The sequence below is a fragment of the Pelobates fuscus genome, chromosome 4 (assembly GCF_036172605.1).
Source record: "Pelobates fuscus isolate aPelFus1 chromosome 4, aPelFus1.pri, whole genome shotgun sequence".
In the NCBI taxonomy this organism is placed as follows: Eukaryota; Metazoa; Chordata; class Amphibia; order Anura; family Pelobatidae; genus Pelobates; species Pelobates fuscus.
This window is the reverse complement of record NC_086320.1, coordinates 328891037-328910493: the sequence shown is the minus strand read 5'-3', so window position 1 is coordinate 328910493 and position 19457 is coordinate 328891037. Positions and strand designations below refer to the sequence as shown.

At 39.8% G+C, this 19457-nt stretch overlaps 1 protein-coding gene across 1 annotated transcript; it reads left to right on the top strand.

Moving 5' to 3' along the window:
* Positions 1-7: 7 nt before the first annotated feature.
* Positions 8-18853, top strand: LRRC72 (leucine rich repeat containing 72). The gene is made up of 9 exons (XM_063450734.1): positions 8-62; positions 3983-4056; positions 9490-9559; positions 11488-11569; positions 12811-12924; positions 13858-13947; positions 15300-15461; positions 16147-16177; positions 18658-18853. The coding sequence occupies exons 1-9, from the start codon at positions 51-53 to the stop codon at positions 18815-18817; spliced, it is 795 nt and encodes a 264-aa protein (XP_063306804.1). The 5' UTR covers positions 8-50; the 3' UTR covers positions 18818-18853.
* Positions 18854-19457: the final 604 nt, after the last annotated feature.

The following is a 19457-nucleotide window of genomic DNA, read 5'->3' as shown; positions in this document are numbered from 1 at the left end:
GGTGGCGTTCGGACGTTCCATTCCGTATCCTGGCAACGACTGACGCCAAGATGTCGCTAGCGGTGAGTAGCCATGGAACGTTCACACTGTAATACTGGATGATAACGTTCCACCGTCCGGTATCCTGACATTACTGCATGGCTGTGCGCTTCATAGTTACCATTTCAGTCAGGACATTCCGGGGAATCCAGGATTTACACAGACATAATGGATCCAGTTTGGAAATATGTCTGCAAGATGATATCTGATCTGTTTTTATTATGTGTATTTATTTATTTTATTTTGGTTTTAAATAGACAATTTAGGCACCATAACAACTTCATCTAAATCAAGTTGTTATGGTGCCTGGAGTGTTCCATTTAGTCGAGTTCTGTACGTTTACCAGGATTAGTCATATAAAGACATTTAAATGTTTTGTATATGTAATGCTATAGACCTCCAAAGGTTAATAAAATATATCGAAAGTGATATGTGCGTTAAAAAATAATAATGTGTTTTTGGCGAATAAAATGGTTTAAACAGTACATAATATTTGTCTTTGAGTGCTGTATGTACATTATCTTTAGAGGATTGCATTAAAGGGACACTATATTCACCAGTACAACTTTAGCTTAAAGGAACACTATAGTCACCTAAATTACTTTAGCTAAATAAAGCAGTTTTAGTGTATAGATCATTCCCCTGCAATTTCACTGCTCAATTCACTGTCATTTAGGAGTTAAATCACTTTGTTTCTGTTTATGCAGCCCTAGCCACACCTCCCCTATTATTGATAGAGCCTGCATGAAAAAAAAACTGGTTTCACTTTCATACAGATGTAATTCACCTTAAATAATTGTATCTCAATCTCTAAATTGAACTTTAATCACATACAGGAGGCTCTTGCAGGGTCTAGCAAGCTATTAACATAGCAGGGGATAAGAAAATCTTAATTAAACAGAACTTGCAATAAAGAAAGCATAAATAGGGCTCTCGTTACAGGAAGTGTTTATGGAAGGCTGTGCAAGTCACATGCAGGGAGGTGTGACTAGGGTTCATAAACAAAGGGATTTAACTCCTAAATGGCAGAGGATTGAGCAGTGAGGCTGCAGGGGCATGTTATATACACCAAAACTGCTTCATTAAGCTAAAGTTCTTCAAGTGACTATAGTGTCCCTTTAAGGAAACCGTCTTCATGTATAGATCATACATACCCTGCAGTCTGACTGCTCAATTCTCTGTCATTGAGGAGTTAAATCACTTTTGTTTTTGTTTATGCGGCTCTAGCCACACCTCCCCTGGATGTGACTCACACAGTCTGCATGAAAAAATTGCTTCATTTTTAATCAGCTGTAAGTCAATTTAAAAGTTTTTATCTCCTTCTCTGTAGATTTAACTTTATTTACATGCAAGAGGCTCCTGAAGGATCTAGCAAGCTATAAACACAGCAGGAGATAAGAAATTCTAAATGAAACAGAATTTGCAATAAAGGAGGTGTAAACATTAGATGACTCTTTACAGGAAGAGTTTAGGAAGGCTGTGCAGGTCACATATAGGGAGGTGTTACTCGGGCTGCAAAAACAACGTGATTCCTCCTAAATGGCAAAGAATTTAATAGTGACACTGCAAGGACATGATCTATACACGAACACTCCTTCATTAAGCTAAAGGTGTTGACTATAGTATCCCTTTAAGTGTCTAGGTTTTCTGTGTTGGTTTAGGTGTCAGGGCTTAGTTATTAAACAGTGAATGTTATTAAAATGACAATGGAATTACATGTCATTGAACACAATAGTAGAGGATTTTCTCTTACTCAGTTATTGTTTCAGTTTATCAATTTTGAGCTTAATTTCGCTATGTCTTTTTTGGAGTGCTTCAATTTTCTGTTTTCAACCACTTTCACTGTTGAGTGGATTTTTTGAAGAAAAAAAAAACCTAAAAAAGCAATTACCTAAGAAGGACTTCTATTATTTTGCAAGAAAGTGCTACAAGATTCTCATGTGTTGGTATATCACTCCAGCTAAAAGTCATAACAGATTAACATGATAGATATTTTGTGGGAACCATAGTACGCATATCAACGTGTGGTGGCCATTCGTTGGGTCTTTTTGGGAGTCTACTAAAAAACGAACTTGTTTTACAAAGGATACAATTACAGTAGGTCCTATAGCCAGTTTATCTTATTGAATTGGTTATATTTCCTGGAGTCCCCTGGCGTTGTCCCTCCATTCATTGTTAAACCATTTTTTTCGAGCAGTTTAACACAGAATGGAGATTCCTGGCTTCCCATAGCCCCGCCTCACTGGGGGAGTGGCTTAGGCATAGATTGCACACTTCCTTGTAGCCATACCGATTCATACCTGCAAAGGCACTGTGATAGGCTGAATGCGGTCATCTGGCAGCCAATGACAGACACCCATTGCTTCCTCATTAGCCAAAAGAAAAAGAAAAAAGCAAAGAGGGATTGGATGGTAGGAACTCTTGTTTAGCATTAAAACATTTTACATTAAACCACTTCAATGGGATGAAGCTGTCATGGTGTCTACAGTGAGAAGACTCCAACGTCCATAGGAAAGCATTGAGAAGGCTTTCCTATGGACTGGCTGAATGCGCGCGCAGCTCTTGCGGCGCATGCGTATTCAGCCGATGACGTCGGAAGGAGGAGGAGAGTCCCCAGCGCCGAGGGAGCCCCACGCTGGAGAAAGGTAAGCGTTTAACCCCTTCCTCCCACTTCAGCCCAGCGGGTGGGGGAGGGTGGGGGACTAGTTTGTTTTCCTGGCACTATAGTGGTCCTTTAATGTTTGGAACTGGCTTAATATACAATGGATTTGGTATATCAATTTCTACAACATTGTGACATGTTTTCTGTATAAATAAATATACAAAATAATAATGTTAAACGAGGACTCGATAGTTGTCACACTGTAAATAAAACAGTAAGTCTGTTAGTGCCATTAACATTGCTAGCATGGCTAAATAATGTCTGTTTGTGGACACCAAGTCAGCAAACAGTAGTTAGTTTGGCCAAAACCGAGCACCTGTACTCTGGGGAGCTGTACCTGTAAACCTTTTTTAGTACAGTACAGGTTAGTGGGCTGGATATTTCAGTATGAACATAGAAAAATGTAATTGGACTTTTCAATATCCCTGCTTAATGCTGAGGGACTGAATGGAGACCCTGCATTTATCGCCTGGTGAAGACTGTTGCTAGAGCACTGGGAAGGGAAGGCTGGTGTGTGTGTGGGGGGGGGGGGGGAGGTTGGTTGCTCTAGATATCAGCCATGCTTGTCGTTGGTGAATTTATTTCCACAGGAAATAAACCAAAGGTGATTTTTTTGGGGGGTTCATATTGCACCTTCTCAAAGCATACACAAAGCTCAGTGTGATTAAGAATTTCACTTTTATGGTGTGGAAAAAAAATCCCTACATTCTGCTTCTTGATATATTTTCAGAACCATTTCTAAGTCATTCATCTACTTTGAATTTTATATACCGGTATATAATGTTACAAAAGCCTAGCACTCAGCGTCTTCCCGTTTAAATTAGCCCAGCTGCATCTCAGGCCTCGACACAGTTATTGCAAAATAGAGAGAGCAGTCATGTGACTTACAAATAGTTTTTAAATGTTGCCTTATGTGATTAAAACAACGTTTAGAAACTATTTCTAGGTCCCACGAGTGCACTCTTTTTTGCAACAATTATTTAAATTATAATTATAAATATATCTATCTATTAGGGAAAAAAGAGCACTCTCTGGCATTTTCCTTGAAAAAAATATAACAAACATGTAATTAACGTGTTGGCCCCCTCTGCATCATCTTGAGGGGCTGAAACTTTGATCACGTTTGTTATCCTAGCGAGTGCTCTTTTTTCCCTATTTTGTGATGTGTGCCAAGAGGCATCCAATTGCTTACTGAGCTTTTCTTTTCCACAAGTCTCAGAGCCAGAGTCTTAATGTATATATATATTACTGATCGTGAAGCCATTGAAATGTCTGTTTCAGATAATAGAGGAACAACTGCATAAATGTGGCTACAAGACGGATTCTGATGTGTCAGAGCTGTACCTTGGTAGAAAGTAAGTACATACCATACGATGTCAGAAGATAATGTACCCTTCTATGTGCCCTCCAGAGTTTCACACCAGCAATTTGGTAATACAGGTCCTTTTTTCAAAGTATAGCCCCACAAACGAGCCTGTACCTTTGTATAAAAAAAGGTTGTCTGCCTAGGTAGCAGTTAAAGCAAGAGGTTGTGCCGTAGTGAATTTTTAAATGTTTTTTACTAAATGTAGTTGGTGTTCTGCTTTGATATTATTCTTTAAAAAATGAAGGGAAAGTGGCGTGTTTCACTGTAAACATCCCAGGACACATCAATGTCTTAAAATGTTCAGTAATATCTTAATACAAATGTCTGGTATATGAAGCTGGCCACATTCATTCACAGGCGTGGAACTCAGATTGGCACAGGCATTACTCAGAAGATTGACAACCTGAATTGGTGTATGTATTCCAGGAGCTAATCCACCTAAAATGGCTTTTGATGTATCACCAATAGGAAATTAATAGTTAGAAATAGACCAAGGCGTAATTCAATATTTCAGGGAAAAAAACAGTGCAGCAGTAATGTGTGGTGTGTACACCTTTAAATCTGCTACAGGCAGAATGATTGGAGTATACACCAAATGTTATACTTCATAGGTGAAGTTGTAAACCATATAAAATAGAGGTATAGTATATAGAACTATTCTCTATAATGTGATGGAATTTAAGTCACCTGATTTTGTGAAAAATACAACCATATAAGGTGTGTACGTCTTCTAATCTGTTATATACAGACAGAGTGAAGTGTGCACCTCTATGATATACTTTATAGTAAAAAGATCTTTTTTTTTTACATCTTTTTACTATAAAGTATATCATAGAGGTGCACACTTCACTCTGTCTGTATATAACAGATTAGAAGACGTACACACCTTATATGGTTGTATTTTTCACAAAATCAGGTGACTTAAATTCCATCACATTATAGAGAATAGTTCTATATACTATACCTCTATTTTATATGGTTTACAACTTCACCTATGAAGTATAACATTTGGTGTATACTCCAATCATTCTGCCTGTAGCAGATTTAAAGGTGTACACACCACACATTACTGCTGCACTGTTTTTTTCCCTGAAATATTGAATTACGCCTTGGTCTATTTCTAACTATTAATTTCCTATTGGTGATACATCAAAAGCCATTTTAGGTGGATTAGCTCCTGGAATACATACACCAATTCAGGTTGTCAGTTTTACTATTGCACTTTTAGACAGGTTTTGGTGAACTCCTGTTTTTTTCCAGTTTTGAGCATTTTACCGAAAGTCAGACTCCCTCATCCCTGTGTGTTGCAATAGGCATACCAGAAAACCACATTTATTACTCAGAAGATGTCATTGATGTTGCCATGGATGAGGTCCATAGCCAAGTCTTGAACAATGCATTTTTGCATTTGACTTTCATTTCTAAATGGATTCTTGTGATACAGGATTTTACTGACATTGCTGGCCTTTCAGTAAGTCTTAATTAGACGAAACACATTCAATTATTTGGGAAATGAGTGCTGGCTCATTTAGGGCATTTGTATATCCAGTGAGGGTAAAAAGTATTTGATCTCCTGCTGATTTTGAACGTTTGCCCACTGACAAAGACATGATCAGTCTATATTCGTAATAGTAGGTGTATTTTAACAGTGAGAGACAGAATAACAAAAAAACAAAAACCAGAAAAACGCATGTTAAAAAAGTTATAAATTGATTTGCAATACAAAATCCAGAAAGGGAGTAGTTAATGATTGCACTCACTATATAGCAAGGAGTGTCAGGCACTTCATAGATACAAGATCCCTTGAATAATTCCTCGGTATAGTGTGGAGTATATGGGGAGAAAGGACACAGAATATGGGGAGAAAGGACACAGAATATGGTGCAGTATATCTAAATTTAACAAGCAATTTATTGGTAGAAAACTTACAATCAGTACAATTCATGCAAGCCCATCAATAAGAACAGAAACAGGATTTGAAGTCTAATCACCAGGATAAAAAATGGATAATAAATATAATTAATATCAAACCTTAGGAATTATGACCCAAACCACATATTATATAATAATTATATATACCCATTTAATGTTAAACTATTCCAGTACTTGTAAAAAATATAAAATCCACGAATAATTTCCTTTACGACCATATAATTTATACAACTGAAAAAAAAATAATTGGTAAAAATCACAATAATAATAAAACACAAAAGGAGAAATATAGATGAAGCAAAAGAGATGGGGGAGAATAAGTGTGTCAAAAATCTAAATAGCTACAAAAAACAAACTAAATCAAAATCAACGTTTAGCCCGTTGGGCTGTAGTGTATGTAGTTTAAATATCCAAAATCCTTCCCTCCTTCTCAACTTCATCATTAAGTCACCTCCCCTTTCGTCCAGTTTTACCTGTTCTATTATGACAAATGAAATGTTTTTTTTTTTTCTGCACTTTTTTTTTTTTTGTCGAGTAGGAACATGGATTATACAAGAAGAATTGCAAGATAAAGCAGTAGTTATAGTCGTGTTGTGTAACATGCTAACTTGTACGTTTTACATACTGTTGGGTCACGATGGGATCTGCTGGCTTATGGCATAAAATATATATTATTAACTTATTTAAGATAGAGGCCAAAGTCTAATGCAGGATAGCTGTTGTTATTCATGCTAGGGCAGAGCTCTCTGATTGCTAGTGGTCAGTGGCGTTACAGGGGCTTTAAAGTAAAATAAGCTATGTTAACAGTATTACCCCTCCAGGTTGGGGACGATTCACAGTGGGACCGAGGTTCGAGTGGGTCTCTGTGGGGCAAATGAGGCTGGGTTACAGCGTATAGTGGTAAAAGGCAATACTATGCCTGGTATAGTGGTAAAAGGCAATGCTTAACATAAAAACATTATGCAATTAGCAAAAACATTAGAGCCATAAGTATAGCTATAGTTCTGTGGAGTTCGCCCGTCTCAGCTTAGATAGCTGCAGAAGGGATTAGGTGGAGAGAGTCAGTAGGGTAATGCAGCACTGTTCCGCTGCTCGGGAGCCCCCTCCGGTGCTTGGTAGTGGAAGCCTCTGTATGTGGATTAATCAGTGCTCACCCGAGTTTCTCGCTGGTGTTTCTGGGGCTACAGCTGCTTTCCAATCAGTTTGTCCCTCTTGGTCCTCTGGGGGTCTGGGTCAGCCATCGTGGTGAGCTCGGTTCCATTAGCGTGTGGTCGTCGGTTTGTGTATCAGTTTGTGGCAGGCTGGGTAGGAGGTGGGTAAGAGGTCTGTCTCCGCACAGTTTTAACCCCATTTGTCCGTGAGTGCAGTTCATTTTGGCGGGAAAAGACGGAGCGCTGGGTAGTTTCCCCTGTACCGCTGTCGTCGTCGCTGGTTTAGATGGCTGTGGGGGTAAGTGTCAGCCAACACGCTTCCTGCTATAGCAGGAGTTAGATGCCGCAGTTTCAGCCGTGGCACGGAGAGGGTGCAGGTCCTTCCTCCGTCTCCCGCGCACATGGCGCCCGCCATCTTGGATGGAACGGTCGGACCCCCTGCCTCTGCGGCGTCTCTGTCGGGACCTCAGGGTGAGGACCGGGATCACCCCCCCGGTCCATAGGGGGGGGGGAACGGGGCTCGGCCCGCTGGTATTCCTCGCTTGTCGGGTTCCTTTGGACAGGATAGTGTCGCGGCGGCCGTCCGCTTCACTCACCGCCAGCATAGGTCCCGCCTGTTGCAGCGGGCCCCATCCTCTGAGGGACTAAAACACAATCGCAAGCCTCTCCTCAGCCCAGGTAGCCCGGTTCCATCGAGGGTCGCAGTTTTTGCCGGTAAATTTCCCCTGAAATCGCGATTTTCAGGCTATTTGTGCCTCTGTTAGCAGGAGCCGAGCAGTCCTGCGACCGCTCAGCTTGGCGGCCCGGCCCCCAAATGAAATGTTTTTAACACTAAAATGAGGGCACTTATTGCAATGACGAGGCACATAATGAGTTTCAACCTTTTTCTTAAATTTTTTTAGCTGTTCCATAAATCTAACTTTGGCTTGTCTTCCCGTGCTTCCAACATACTGTGCACCACATCCACAAGTGATGAGGTACACAACATGCACAGACGAACAAGAGACCAGGCCTCTAATTTTAAAGGTCTTTAAAAACTTGCTTGATTCCAGTTATGAGAACCCTCAGCGCTGGGTCGATCTCCTCCTCCAATGTCAGCCAATGGGGGGATCCTATTGTGCATGCACAGCAAGTGCATTAGGCCTTCCCCATAGGAAAGGATTGACTCAATACTTTCTTATGGTGATTTAGAAGACACTGGACGTCCTCATACAAAGTGTGAGGGCGTCCAGCGTCGTTTCATGGAGTTAAACTCTGTAAAAAAGCAGGAAGCGCCTCTAATGGTAGTCTGCAAAACAGCCACTTGAGCCAGTCTTAACCCGGCATTGTACACATTGCAGCTTCTCTGAAACACGCTGACCACTTCAATGAGATGAAGTAGTCTGGGTGCCTATAGTGCCCCTTTAATGAAGTATTTCAGTGTTTTGGGATCCATTTGGTGTTGAATACGCATGTTGCAATGGTGAACTGACAACTAAATTTCAAAATTAGTCCAAAATAGTAAAATTGAAAAATATGTCAACGCACCCTTTATTTCCAAAAAGTTGTTTGGCCTGATTATTGTAATTCAGCTGATAGTATACCATGATCCATTGTTTAAAAGGAGACTCTAACATACATGAACAATACCACTTGCTGTAGTAGTTATGTTGCCCATGGTGTACCAGTTAGAAGTGGTTTGACATAAGCTGGGGCTCTTCCCAGCGTCTGGCACTTTGTGGCTTCATTGATGATGTAGAATCAATATTTTCTCAGTGGCAATTTCACTCAACCTGGTGATGCTGAGAGTGTTGTATTGTTTTTGTTTTTTTCTTCAAACCCTAAGTACAATTAAAATGATTCATACAGCGCCAATATATTCTACAACACTGTACAAGAGGTAAACAAGACAAACACTAAATTCTAACAAAACATGATTGACATACTGGAACAGCAGGTGAAAAGGGCCCTGGCAAAACAAGTTTACAATCTAAAAGGATTGATGGAAAATGCACAAAGGGAATTAGGTGATCTGTATGTAACTGAGGGATGGAGGGTAGTGTTTGGAAGGAGCAGATTAGATGGGTGGTGGTATGGGAACGGTTATATGGAAGAGGATTTAGGAGATAGTTTTTAGGCTTCTCTAAAGTAGTGTGTTAGGATTTTTAAAGGCTGCAGAGACTGGGAGAGGTGAATGTGCCACCGGAGGGCAAGAGTCTGGGGTGGGGATCGAGAACTGGACAGTAACAGGTCGTTAGAGGAGTACTGAAGTGTGCTGAAATAAGAGCTACAGTAAACATAATAGCAATAATTCCAAAGTAATGCAATAAGGTGTTCCCTTTATTGTTTTCTTACTACAGGGGGCTGAAAGAAGTCACTGATCTATCAAGGTTTCGAATGTTAAGATATTTGTGGCTTAATCATAACAAGGTAATAAAACCTGATTTTACGTTTTATATCATATTACATGCTTAATTTTGTGTAGCCAATTGAAGATTTAATTTGCATCGGAGCATGATATGCTCTTTGTTTGATTATTATATATCTCCTAGTATTTCATTTGACCTTCAAGGGACTTTTGTTTGTGGGGGGAGGGGGGATGGGTGGGTGGGGGGCGCAAAGCTATTCTGTAGAGTGGCCATTCTGGAATATTTGTGTAACTAAAAACCAATTAATTTTATTTACTCTATTTTCCAAAACATTTACAGGGTTATTCATCCGTTCTTCAATACCACTGAATTTTGAATTAATGGACAAAACTCGGTGGAAGTTACTGGACTTCAGAGAGATTTGCAACTTTTTATATTTACAAAAGGAAAATCCAATTGAAATCCATTTATTTTAATCGAATGAGCACCATACTGTCCGATTATTTTCACATGCAAATTCTATATAAAATATAGCATAAACATATTTGCCAAATAACGAGTATTCTGGATTTAAATCTGATCTTGTACAGAGACAGCCAAATCCGGTAAATAAATGTACGTGCTATTTAGCAAGTACATTTAATGGAATCTGTACTATATTTTATTCATATTCCAATGCAGTCAAAACATATCGTAAGACAAAGTAGAGTCTACTTTATCTGATGGTAAAATCCTATCTCGACAAAATTTGACAAAAGGTGGAGTTACCACCATCTTTTTATTACCTCCCCCAGCAATTGCAAGTGACGACTGTGGGAATAAAGCATTATCTCATTCATTTTAAGTTAATATCCATGGAGGTTCCTTGGTCTCACTGGATCCTCCATAGTGTTGTACTGTTATGCATGAGCAATAGTTCTGTACTGACGTGGGCTTCTGGTGGATAAAGAACCAGGATCTGAAGAAAGAAGATGCCGGAACCCACGAGGGATAGCATCAGGTATTTATAACTTACCATAGCTGCATCCCTGGATCACCACACATTAAAGGACCACTATAGTGCCAGGAAAACATACTCGTTTTCCTGGCACTATAGTGCCCTGAGGGTGCCCCCACCCTCAGGGACCCCCTCCCGCCCGGCTCTGGGAAAGGAAATGGGTTAAAACGTACCTTTCTCCAGCGCCAGGCGGGGAGCTCTCCTCCTCCTCTTTTCCCATTCGGCTGAATGCGCACGCGCGTCAAGAGCTGCGCACGCATTCAGCCGGTCTCATAGGAAAGCATTTACAATGCTTTCCTATGGACGCTTGCGTGCTCTCACTGTGATTTTCACAGTGAGAATCACGCAAGCGCCTCTAGCGGCTGTCAATGAGACAGCCACTAGAGGATTTGAGGGCTGGATTAACCCATTTATAAACATAGCAGTTTCTCTGAAACTGCTATGTTTATAAAAAAATGGGTTAACCCTAGCTGGACCTGGCACCCAGACCACTTCATTAAGCTGAAGTGGTCTGGGTGCCTAGAGTGGTCCTTTAAGCAGCGATGTCAACATTTCTAAAGGTGACAGAATGTGAGAGAGACACTATAATGCCTCTGGATGAATTCCGCAAATCTGGACCAGGGACTTTCGGACTTCAGTGGATAACCCTCATTAATGTGTGAACTGTTGGGAATTCAAAGTGAATTTCAGCCTGCAGATATTTAAAAGGTGTCGATTTGGGTACATAGGTGATATTGGAAATATTCATCTCATTGAAATGAGCCTGGAGAATTAATAATATCCCAACAAATGGGATGGCAATCCAGTGAAAGATTAACTGTAAATTAGCTAAAAATATTTTAAACTTTATCTTTAGATTATAAAGGCACAGCTCATGGGAAAACATTTTGTATTAGTCTGTCTATATTGTACTGTCTTTTTCCACCTGTACAGCACTGTGAAATTTGTTGGCATTTTATAAATCCCAGTGATAATAATTTGTTTAATTTCAGATTTCGAAGATAACATGTCTAACCAATGTTTGCCGCCTGTCAGAGCTGTATCTTAACAACAATGAGCTGTGTGACATAGCAGGTGCTGTGTGATTATAATTCACAGTGTTATTTTTATTCAATTTTTTTTTTACTGTATGGAAATAAAAATGTATAAAAAATGTTAACATAAACCAGGATTGAGTCAAGGGTCACTGGCTCCCGGGGGCGATACTTTTCACCCAGCTGTATATAAACGTAGTTACATTTTTGTTCCTTTTCAGTATCTTGGTCCCCTCCCTTAATACGTCCGTTGTTTTAATATGCCCCACTTCATTCACAATAAAAGTATCATAGGAAACACAGTCCTCACAGATCCTAGGACCTAGGGAATGTGATCACTAGTAATGCTAGTTAACCGTAAACGCTGCAGATGTTTGTGGAACACCACACAATCCTTTCTCAACATTCCAAGCCAGTCTAAAGGTACATATATTGTTACAAATCTGTGTGTGTGACTGCAGATCTAATGTGTGTATATGTACCTGTGCATAATTTGTTATGAGGTCCTTTCTATAATGTGTGTATACTGCATTCAGTAGGTTTTTTAGTGTTGCAGCCTTATGCTACATTTGTATAAATTATATTTTTTTCCATATCAATCTGATCTCAATACCTGATAGTGACAGAGAAAAAAACTTTTTTTTTTTTTTTTTTTTTTTTTATCAAAAACTTTGTAAATGTATTAAAGCAGCACTGTCACCCCCCTCCCCAGGACTCTTCCCATTTACACTATTTACACTTAGAACAAGAATCTCCAGGCTCCAATTCTTCGTATTTTAAGAAGACAAGGAGGAGTCTTTTGTGTATGTACATTACTGTGTGTAGATGGTACATATTTATCTATATCCTTCCACACAAATTTGTTAATTGTTTTTTCAACTGGTGTTTGTGGTGGTTATATATAGTGTTTTAAAAGAAATAAAAGTCTGATTACTTTCTGGAAACACTGTACATAGTGACATTACATAAACAGAGGCATGAACACACTGACATTACACACAGAGACACACAAATGCACAAGACCACCAACATACATATTGACATTGCACTCATACAAGAGTACCAACATGCACATTTACTGACATTGCATACATACACACAAGAATACAAACATTCACCAAACGGTCATACATAGCTTATTAATTAGGTGACTATTAATATTATTTGATAATCAATAATGATAAGTAGGTGCACCCATGGTGGGAGACACCACTCCAAAGTTCCTCATAAGGCACCTGAAAGCTGAAGAGTGCTCTAATTGAATTGCTATGTGTTTTTTAGGTTCTTTAAAGAATTTAACCTCTCTACGCATACTGATGTTAAATGACAATTATCTTACAAAGCTGCAAGACACTGTGAAGGAGCTAAAGGGCATGACCAGTCTTCATACCTTAAGTACGTTTTCTTAAAACTGCTCTTGTTGAACTACAATTCACAAGGATTTGCAATCAGCAATACATTTTTTACAAAATAGGGCACGGGGTGAGCGAATAGGGAGGGGCCGTTGGCGGGTAAGCTCTGGTTGTGATGATCTAAGGATATAAGGTACTACTGTCTGCCCCCATCTACAGGACGTGGTATGGGAGAAGAGTAGAGTGAAACTAACTGGGACACTTTCGTAGTTTAGCAGAACCACCACTCTTATTTTTAATGTATTTCGTTATTTTGAAAATTTGGGAAAAACAAAGTAGATGATTTATGGAAAAGTTCTGAAAAAAACTAAACAAAAAACAATAAAAGCATACATGATGCATTTTTTGGAAGAGTTCCTGGAAGACAAATATTGGTTCTTTGATAGTTCCAGTTACTGGTTTATGGTGAGAAGAAAAGGCATCCAGCCTAAACTTGTACAGTAACAAGCAGGAAGGCAGTGAGAACAAAGATGCCTTAATATCTTTAAAGTTGTACTAGATCCATCATTTTGAGATGTGGGACACTACGATTCCACATTAGATCTATAACCAGCACTGTCTGAGCCTGTCCTGATAACGTGCAGCTACATCCCCCCACGTTAGATATAAACCCAGCACTGTGTGAGCCTGTCCTGATTATGAGCAGTCATACCCCTACTTTATTAGATTTAAATCCTAAAAGCACTAAGCCTTTCCTGATAATGTGCAGCCAGACACCCAACGTGAAACATTCAGATTTTTTTAAGCACTTGTCTTGTAAATAAAATATTATAGAGCTTATATCTCAATATCAGAACTTTTTAAAAGACATTTTAAATTTGTGAAATAGAATATTAAATGGCCACTACAAATATAACGAATACATTTTTTTGTAGAGAATGATTATTGCGTTTCATTTAAATTGTTTTCATTGCAGATCTGTTCCGTAACCCTTTGGCTCAAGATGCAGGTCACCGTTTATATGTCATATACCATCTTTCTTCAGTACAGCTTCTTGATCGTGAAAGTAAGTGAATACTTATACCTATGACAATTCTAGGTTAGTTTTAAATAACATTGACCACATATTAGTCTGCCACACGTGTTCTGTACTGAAACAGATTTGTTGTAATTAAGTGACACAGCCCAGTTGTGAATATGAATGGTTTTGTGAGATTAGAAAGATGGTTTGGTGTTGGTTTTTTTGGTTTTGTGACACATATGTCTCAGTCGTTCCATGTAATAATGTAAAGGCATATTGCATTGTCTGGATGTGTTTACCAATACTAAAGACAGGGTTCAAAATTTCCACTCTCCCACTAACCATTCATGAGCGAAAACTCAGACTCGGCAAATAGAAATTCACCCATGGTTAGTGTGAGATGGACTTGCCTTTTAGGCCTGTCAAGTATTAAATTTTGCCCCCTGGACTGATTGCTGTATTAAATGTATTATTTACGGATTTATTATACCAAAGAAAAATGCTGAAGACAAAAAAACAAACAATTTTCTTCCTTGTTCAGTATGTTTTATTCACATAACTGATGTTCATTTTATGAAGCAGCCAGGAAAGTTCTCTGTTCTCTGTATATTTTTGTATAGGCACATCTTCCATCTTTAGACGTTATAAAATAGTAACTGGGATGTCTGGCTCCAAGTAGGCATGCCAGTGGCGCCACTTGTGTTACTGGTGATGCCCAATACGGCAGTCCCATCTGATAAGTGGGCAGGGCTGCCTAAAAAAAAGGAGCATGTCATCCTGACGTGAATTTATGCTAGACTGACAGCCTTTCTGGCAAGATCCACTAGGGCAGACCAAGTACACATCTCTGTGTGCATTGTCCTAGTGCCCTGTCACCCTTAAGGATAGTACAAGCCTCTCTAACAATGCGGTCTTGTTATGCTTGTTAGGGACGGTTCCATGGTTTCAAGTTCAAAGACCATTTTAGCTAGAAAAGTTGCCGGTACTGATGGTTTGTGGTAAATAAAGTCACTTTAGTTGGCATGCAGTCTGCTGTGAGTCTTTCTTCTTCTGGACCATGTGTTAGAGTTTGTCAATGTTCATGCCCATGTTTTTGCAGGAGAGATTCCCTCATGGTCAGAGTATGCTGTATTCATTTTAAAATAAATACAGATAGTCATCTTCTACACACTATCTATAGAGTTAGAAAGATTGGGGACAGAGTGAAAGCAGCAATATTTTGTATTTACGAAAGCCGGTTTTAAATTTAACCCCTTAAGGACACATGACATGTGTGACATGTCATGATTCCCTTTTATTCCAGAAGTTTGGTCCTTAAGGGGTTAAAGAGCCATTTTACAAATAGGAAATGTATAGCAGTTTTAGCTATTATAGTTGTCTGATTTTACTTCCTTTAGATGTCACACACAAGGAAAGAGAAGATGCTTTCAAGCTCTTCAACCCAGAGCAGACTGCAGTTATACAATCAATAGGTTTTGGCCGGAGAACAGACTCTGTCTTACCCGTCAGAAGACCACTTGTGAAAAGCTCCTCGGCAAGCTGTGCAAGAATGAGCCTTGGTGTGTGAAGACCTGTCATGTTCTCTACATTGAAGAGTGTTTCACATAAAAATCCTATGTAAAAATGTCACATCCTAGAAGTGCTAAATCGGATATTCTGCAGAAATCCAAGTGGGGAAAAAAAATAATATTGTCAAGTTTAATTACTGGTTACCAAAAATGTCATATACTATAAAATGTGTTAAGTATGAAGTAAGACGAAAACATTGTAATTTTTAGCATTGTGCTTACCGCTTCCAGTATATGTTTAGACATAGTATGTGCAGTAAGTGCGTAGTTTGTTCAACTCTTGGAAATTCCTCCATTCCATGTGATTGGTGGTGGAGGTATGGTCCTGGCAAACAGCATCTAACCCTTATAACACCCAGTGACTGAGTTGGAGGGTAACATCATTATGGGGCTAGAGATCCCCAAAATTAACAGGGCCAGGGGATGCCACGTCACATTGCCTAGTCACCATCCTTGCAGCTTTATTACTAAATATAACCAAATCCACTCTAGAGTTTGTGGACTACATATCCCCTGATGCTTTGCCAGCATTATAGCTGTAAGAGCATTCTGGTAGATGTAGTCCACAACATGTGGAGTGCTGATGTTTGCCTACCCCTTCTATAGACCTTTGTAGTATATTAAACCACACAGGTTTGAAATGGTAAAACTGATGAATGTAAAACTCTCATTTCAGGAAATAACAACAATGCAGATTATCAGAATAGGTAAGTAATATTATCTAGCCATTTCTTTATTCTGAAATTTTGTGAGGCATTTGATGATCATCAGCATACAGACAGACATACAGATAGACCACACAGAGTCGTATTAGCTGTATTATTAAATCTAAGAGTAAGGCTAGCACGTGAACATAGGATAAACGGCAATTTTATTAGAAGTGTGTGAATGCACATGTAAACATTTACACGCATTTCCAGATGTGACATGTGTCAGTGCAGGCATGATGATACACGTTGGGGGGTGGCGGTATTGGTTGGGTCTGTGGCTGCACAAATCTTAAATCTAACCTCCTGAGCCCACTAACTTGTGTCCTCTGTACTGGACATTTCGTTCACATGCATCTCCTTTTATTCTTTTGAGCTGCTCAATCAATCCCTGCTGTATTGTGATATTTCATGTGATAGGCTGGGATGCTGGGAACTTCCTCTTCATTAAAAATGGATGGCATATCGGAAGACATTTTTCCCTCAGTTCCCAGGAGGATAGCACTGGATGTAGTGAGTGCAGATCAGAGATTTTTATGTAGCTATCTTGGGAATAACATTACCAGTAACAATACATTGTTATTTGGGAAAAACGCACCTCCTTCCCAAACACATTTTGCATTGGCATTTGACTGTAAACAACTTTACCTGCAAACCACTGCAATGGTGGTTTTTCTTCCTTTAGATCAATGGATTGCACATTTATTTAGTTTTGTGGGAGTAATTTCAGACCATAGACTTCAGGTAATGAAGACTTTTGCTGTAATGTGTGTGCGCATGCCCCAAATATTTCACACACAGATATAATGGAATCATGGCTATTCTCTAAACCAAGGGCTGACAACTTTTAGCACTCCAGATGTTGTGGACTACATCGTCCATAATGCTCTTACAGTCATAATGCTTTGTAAGTATCAGGGGAGATGTAGTCCACAACACCTGGAGTGGCATATGTTGCCTACCCCTGCCTACCATGAATTGTTGGGAATTCTTCAGGAAATTGCAGCTTTAAGTCCAAAAAAACTGACACAAAGCACCATGACCACTTCAGTGATTTAAAACTCTGCACATACTGACATATTGTAATTGTGTGCTGGGGGCTAGTTGCATACCCAGCACGTATGACACTGACAGCCTAGACCAGTGGTAGTCAACCTTTTTCTTCCTACCGCCTACTAATGCATCTTTCTTGATGGAAAAATATCCTCACCGCCTACCAGTTTTCGCGCAAGTGCAGAATATTTTTTAGAAAGGAGGGCGTTTTAAAAAAATAAATAAATGTACGTACATTTATCTTTTTATTTCTACTTAATGCATGTTTATAATGTTTTTAACTTTATAAAGTTTAATGAGAAAACAATAAAGTAAATTGAAATTACCTTTACTAGTGATTAATGAGATCCTTGAGGTTGATGCTGCGAGACTAAATATTTCATATCTGGTTCGATTTTCGTAAGGAACAAACGAAGGTCTCCTCTTTCGGTGATATTCAGACGACTTCTCTGTTTGTGCATAATATGATTTCTCATCTGTGCGTCAGCTTCCCTCCTCTCCCTCCTCAATTCCCCTCCCCACCTTTTTTTCCCCTTTTTTCTATTTTTTAACCTTACTTAAAGCAATGCCCAGTAGGAAGGCTGAGCTAGGTAGCCCACTATAACAGACAGGCACACACACAAGACACACATACAAAGAAAAAAAAACATACATACACAAAACACAAACATACATACACACACACACACACACATCATACATACATACATACAAACAGACACACACATACATACAGACACATACATAAGACACACATACATGCAAAGACACATACACACATACACACAACACATACAGACACACACATACAAAGAGACACACACATACAGACAGACACAAGACACACATACATACAGACACATACATAAGACACACATACACACACAGAATACATACATACAGACACAAGACACACATACATAAGACACACATACACACAACACATACATACGGCCGGGGCCGCAAATGGTGTTGGCGGTACCTGGTCGCAGGGGTACCGCCGGCTCGCACCCGCCTGCTCACCCAATCTCTCCAAATGAGGAAATCCCTACCGCCTACCTGGAATCCTGAAACGCCCACTAGTTGGCGGTAGGGACCAGGTTGACGACCCATGGCCTAGACCAAGGGATGCCTGATTTCAATTCTATGCATAATTTGCATCTGTCACCACGGAAGTGGACCAATCACAGGTTTCTCGATGAGAAGCCTGTGATTAAACAGCGCAAGGCCCCAGTGACGTCAGAGGAAAGGCTGAAGTCAGCGCTGGACTCCAGATAAGTAAAAAACTTTTTTTTTTTTCAAGTTATAGTGTTAACAGAAGGGAGGAACATTCTGCATATTGCCCAATATGGCCTTTTACGATGGAAAGGTTCCCCCTACAAAAGGGTTAGAGTATCCCTTTAACACATTAATTTTTTCCCTTTTAGACATAAAAATGGAGCTCAAGATGTTTTACAGACAGCACGCCAGAGATCGGTTATGCAGTATTCACTACTGGACTGGAGTACCCTTCCATCGTCGAGTCAGAAATACAGGGAAGGACAAACATTCCAGCCTGCCCAATTTAGGACGGTAGAGCTACGTTAATTGCTTAAAATGTACTAATAAAACAATAGTGAAACCGGCAGTATTTTGTGTATTTCACTCAGTGTGTGTTTGCTTTCAGGTGTCAACTAAGATCTGGCTTTGTTTGGTACACCATTTCTACTACAATTTTGTAGCCGGCTTCCTGTGCACAATAGCACTTACAAAGTCCTTAGTTAATCTGCTAACTGTGAGCGATGGTCAAACCAGGATGTTGAATTTGTTTGTACCAAGGTTTTCCTCCAAAGGATTTGGATACTTCTGCAAGCATTTTGGACAAAGGGTGTCAAACTGTGTTCCCCCAGATATTTTTAAACCCCAACTCTCGTTCTCAGCCAATCCAATGGTTCCTGAGCTATAGGAGGATTGTAAGTCACACACAGGGCCGGCCTTAGGGGTGTGCAAGCTGTGTGGCCGCACAAGGCGTCATAGAACAGGGGGCGCCCTGTGGCCGCCACAGCTCACACATGGCCGGTGACAGGGGAGCTAAAATAGGTACCCGGGTGGAGGATTAATTATTCTCCAGCCGGATCTATATATAAAAAAATATATATTGCGGGGGGCAGGGCTTAATGACTGGCGGAGGTGGGGCTTATCGCGAGGCAGAGGCAGGGCTAATACATACCCAAAGCCCCTGCACAGG

Excerpts from the sequence above, each read along its gene's own strand:
- LRRC72 (XM_063450734.1), top strand. Across the intron at positions 9,560-11,487 it reads TGTGGCTTAATCATAACAAG|ATTTCGAAGATAACATGTCT; the intron begins GTAATAAAACCT and ends GTTTAATTTCAG. Across the intron at positions 15,462-16,146 it reads CTGTGCAAGAATGAGCCTTG|GAAATAACAACAATGCAGAT; the intron begins GTGTGTGAAGAC and ends CTCTCATTTCAG.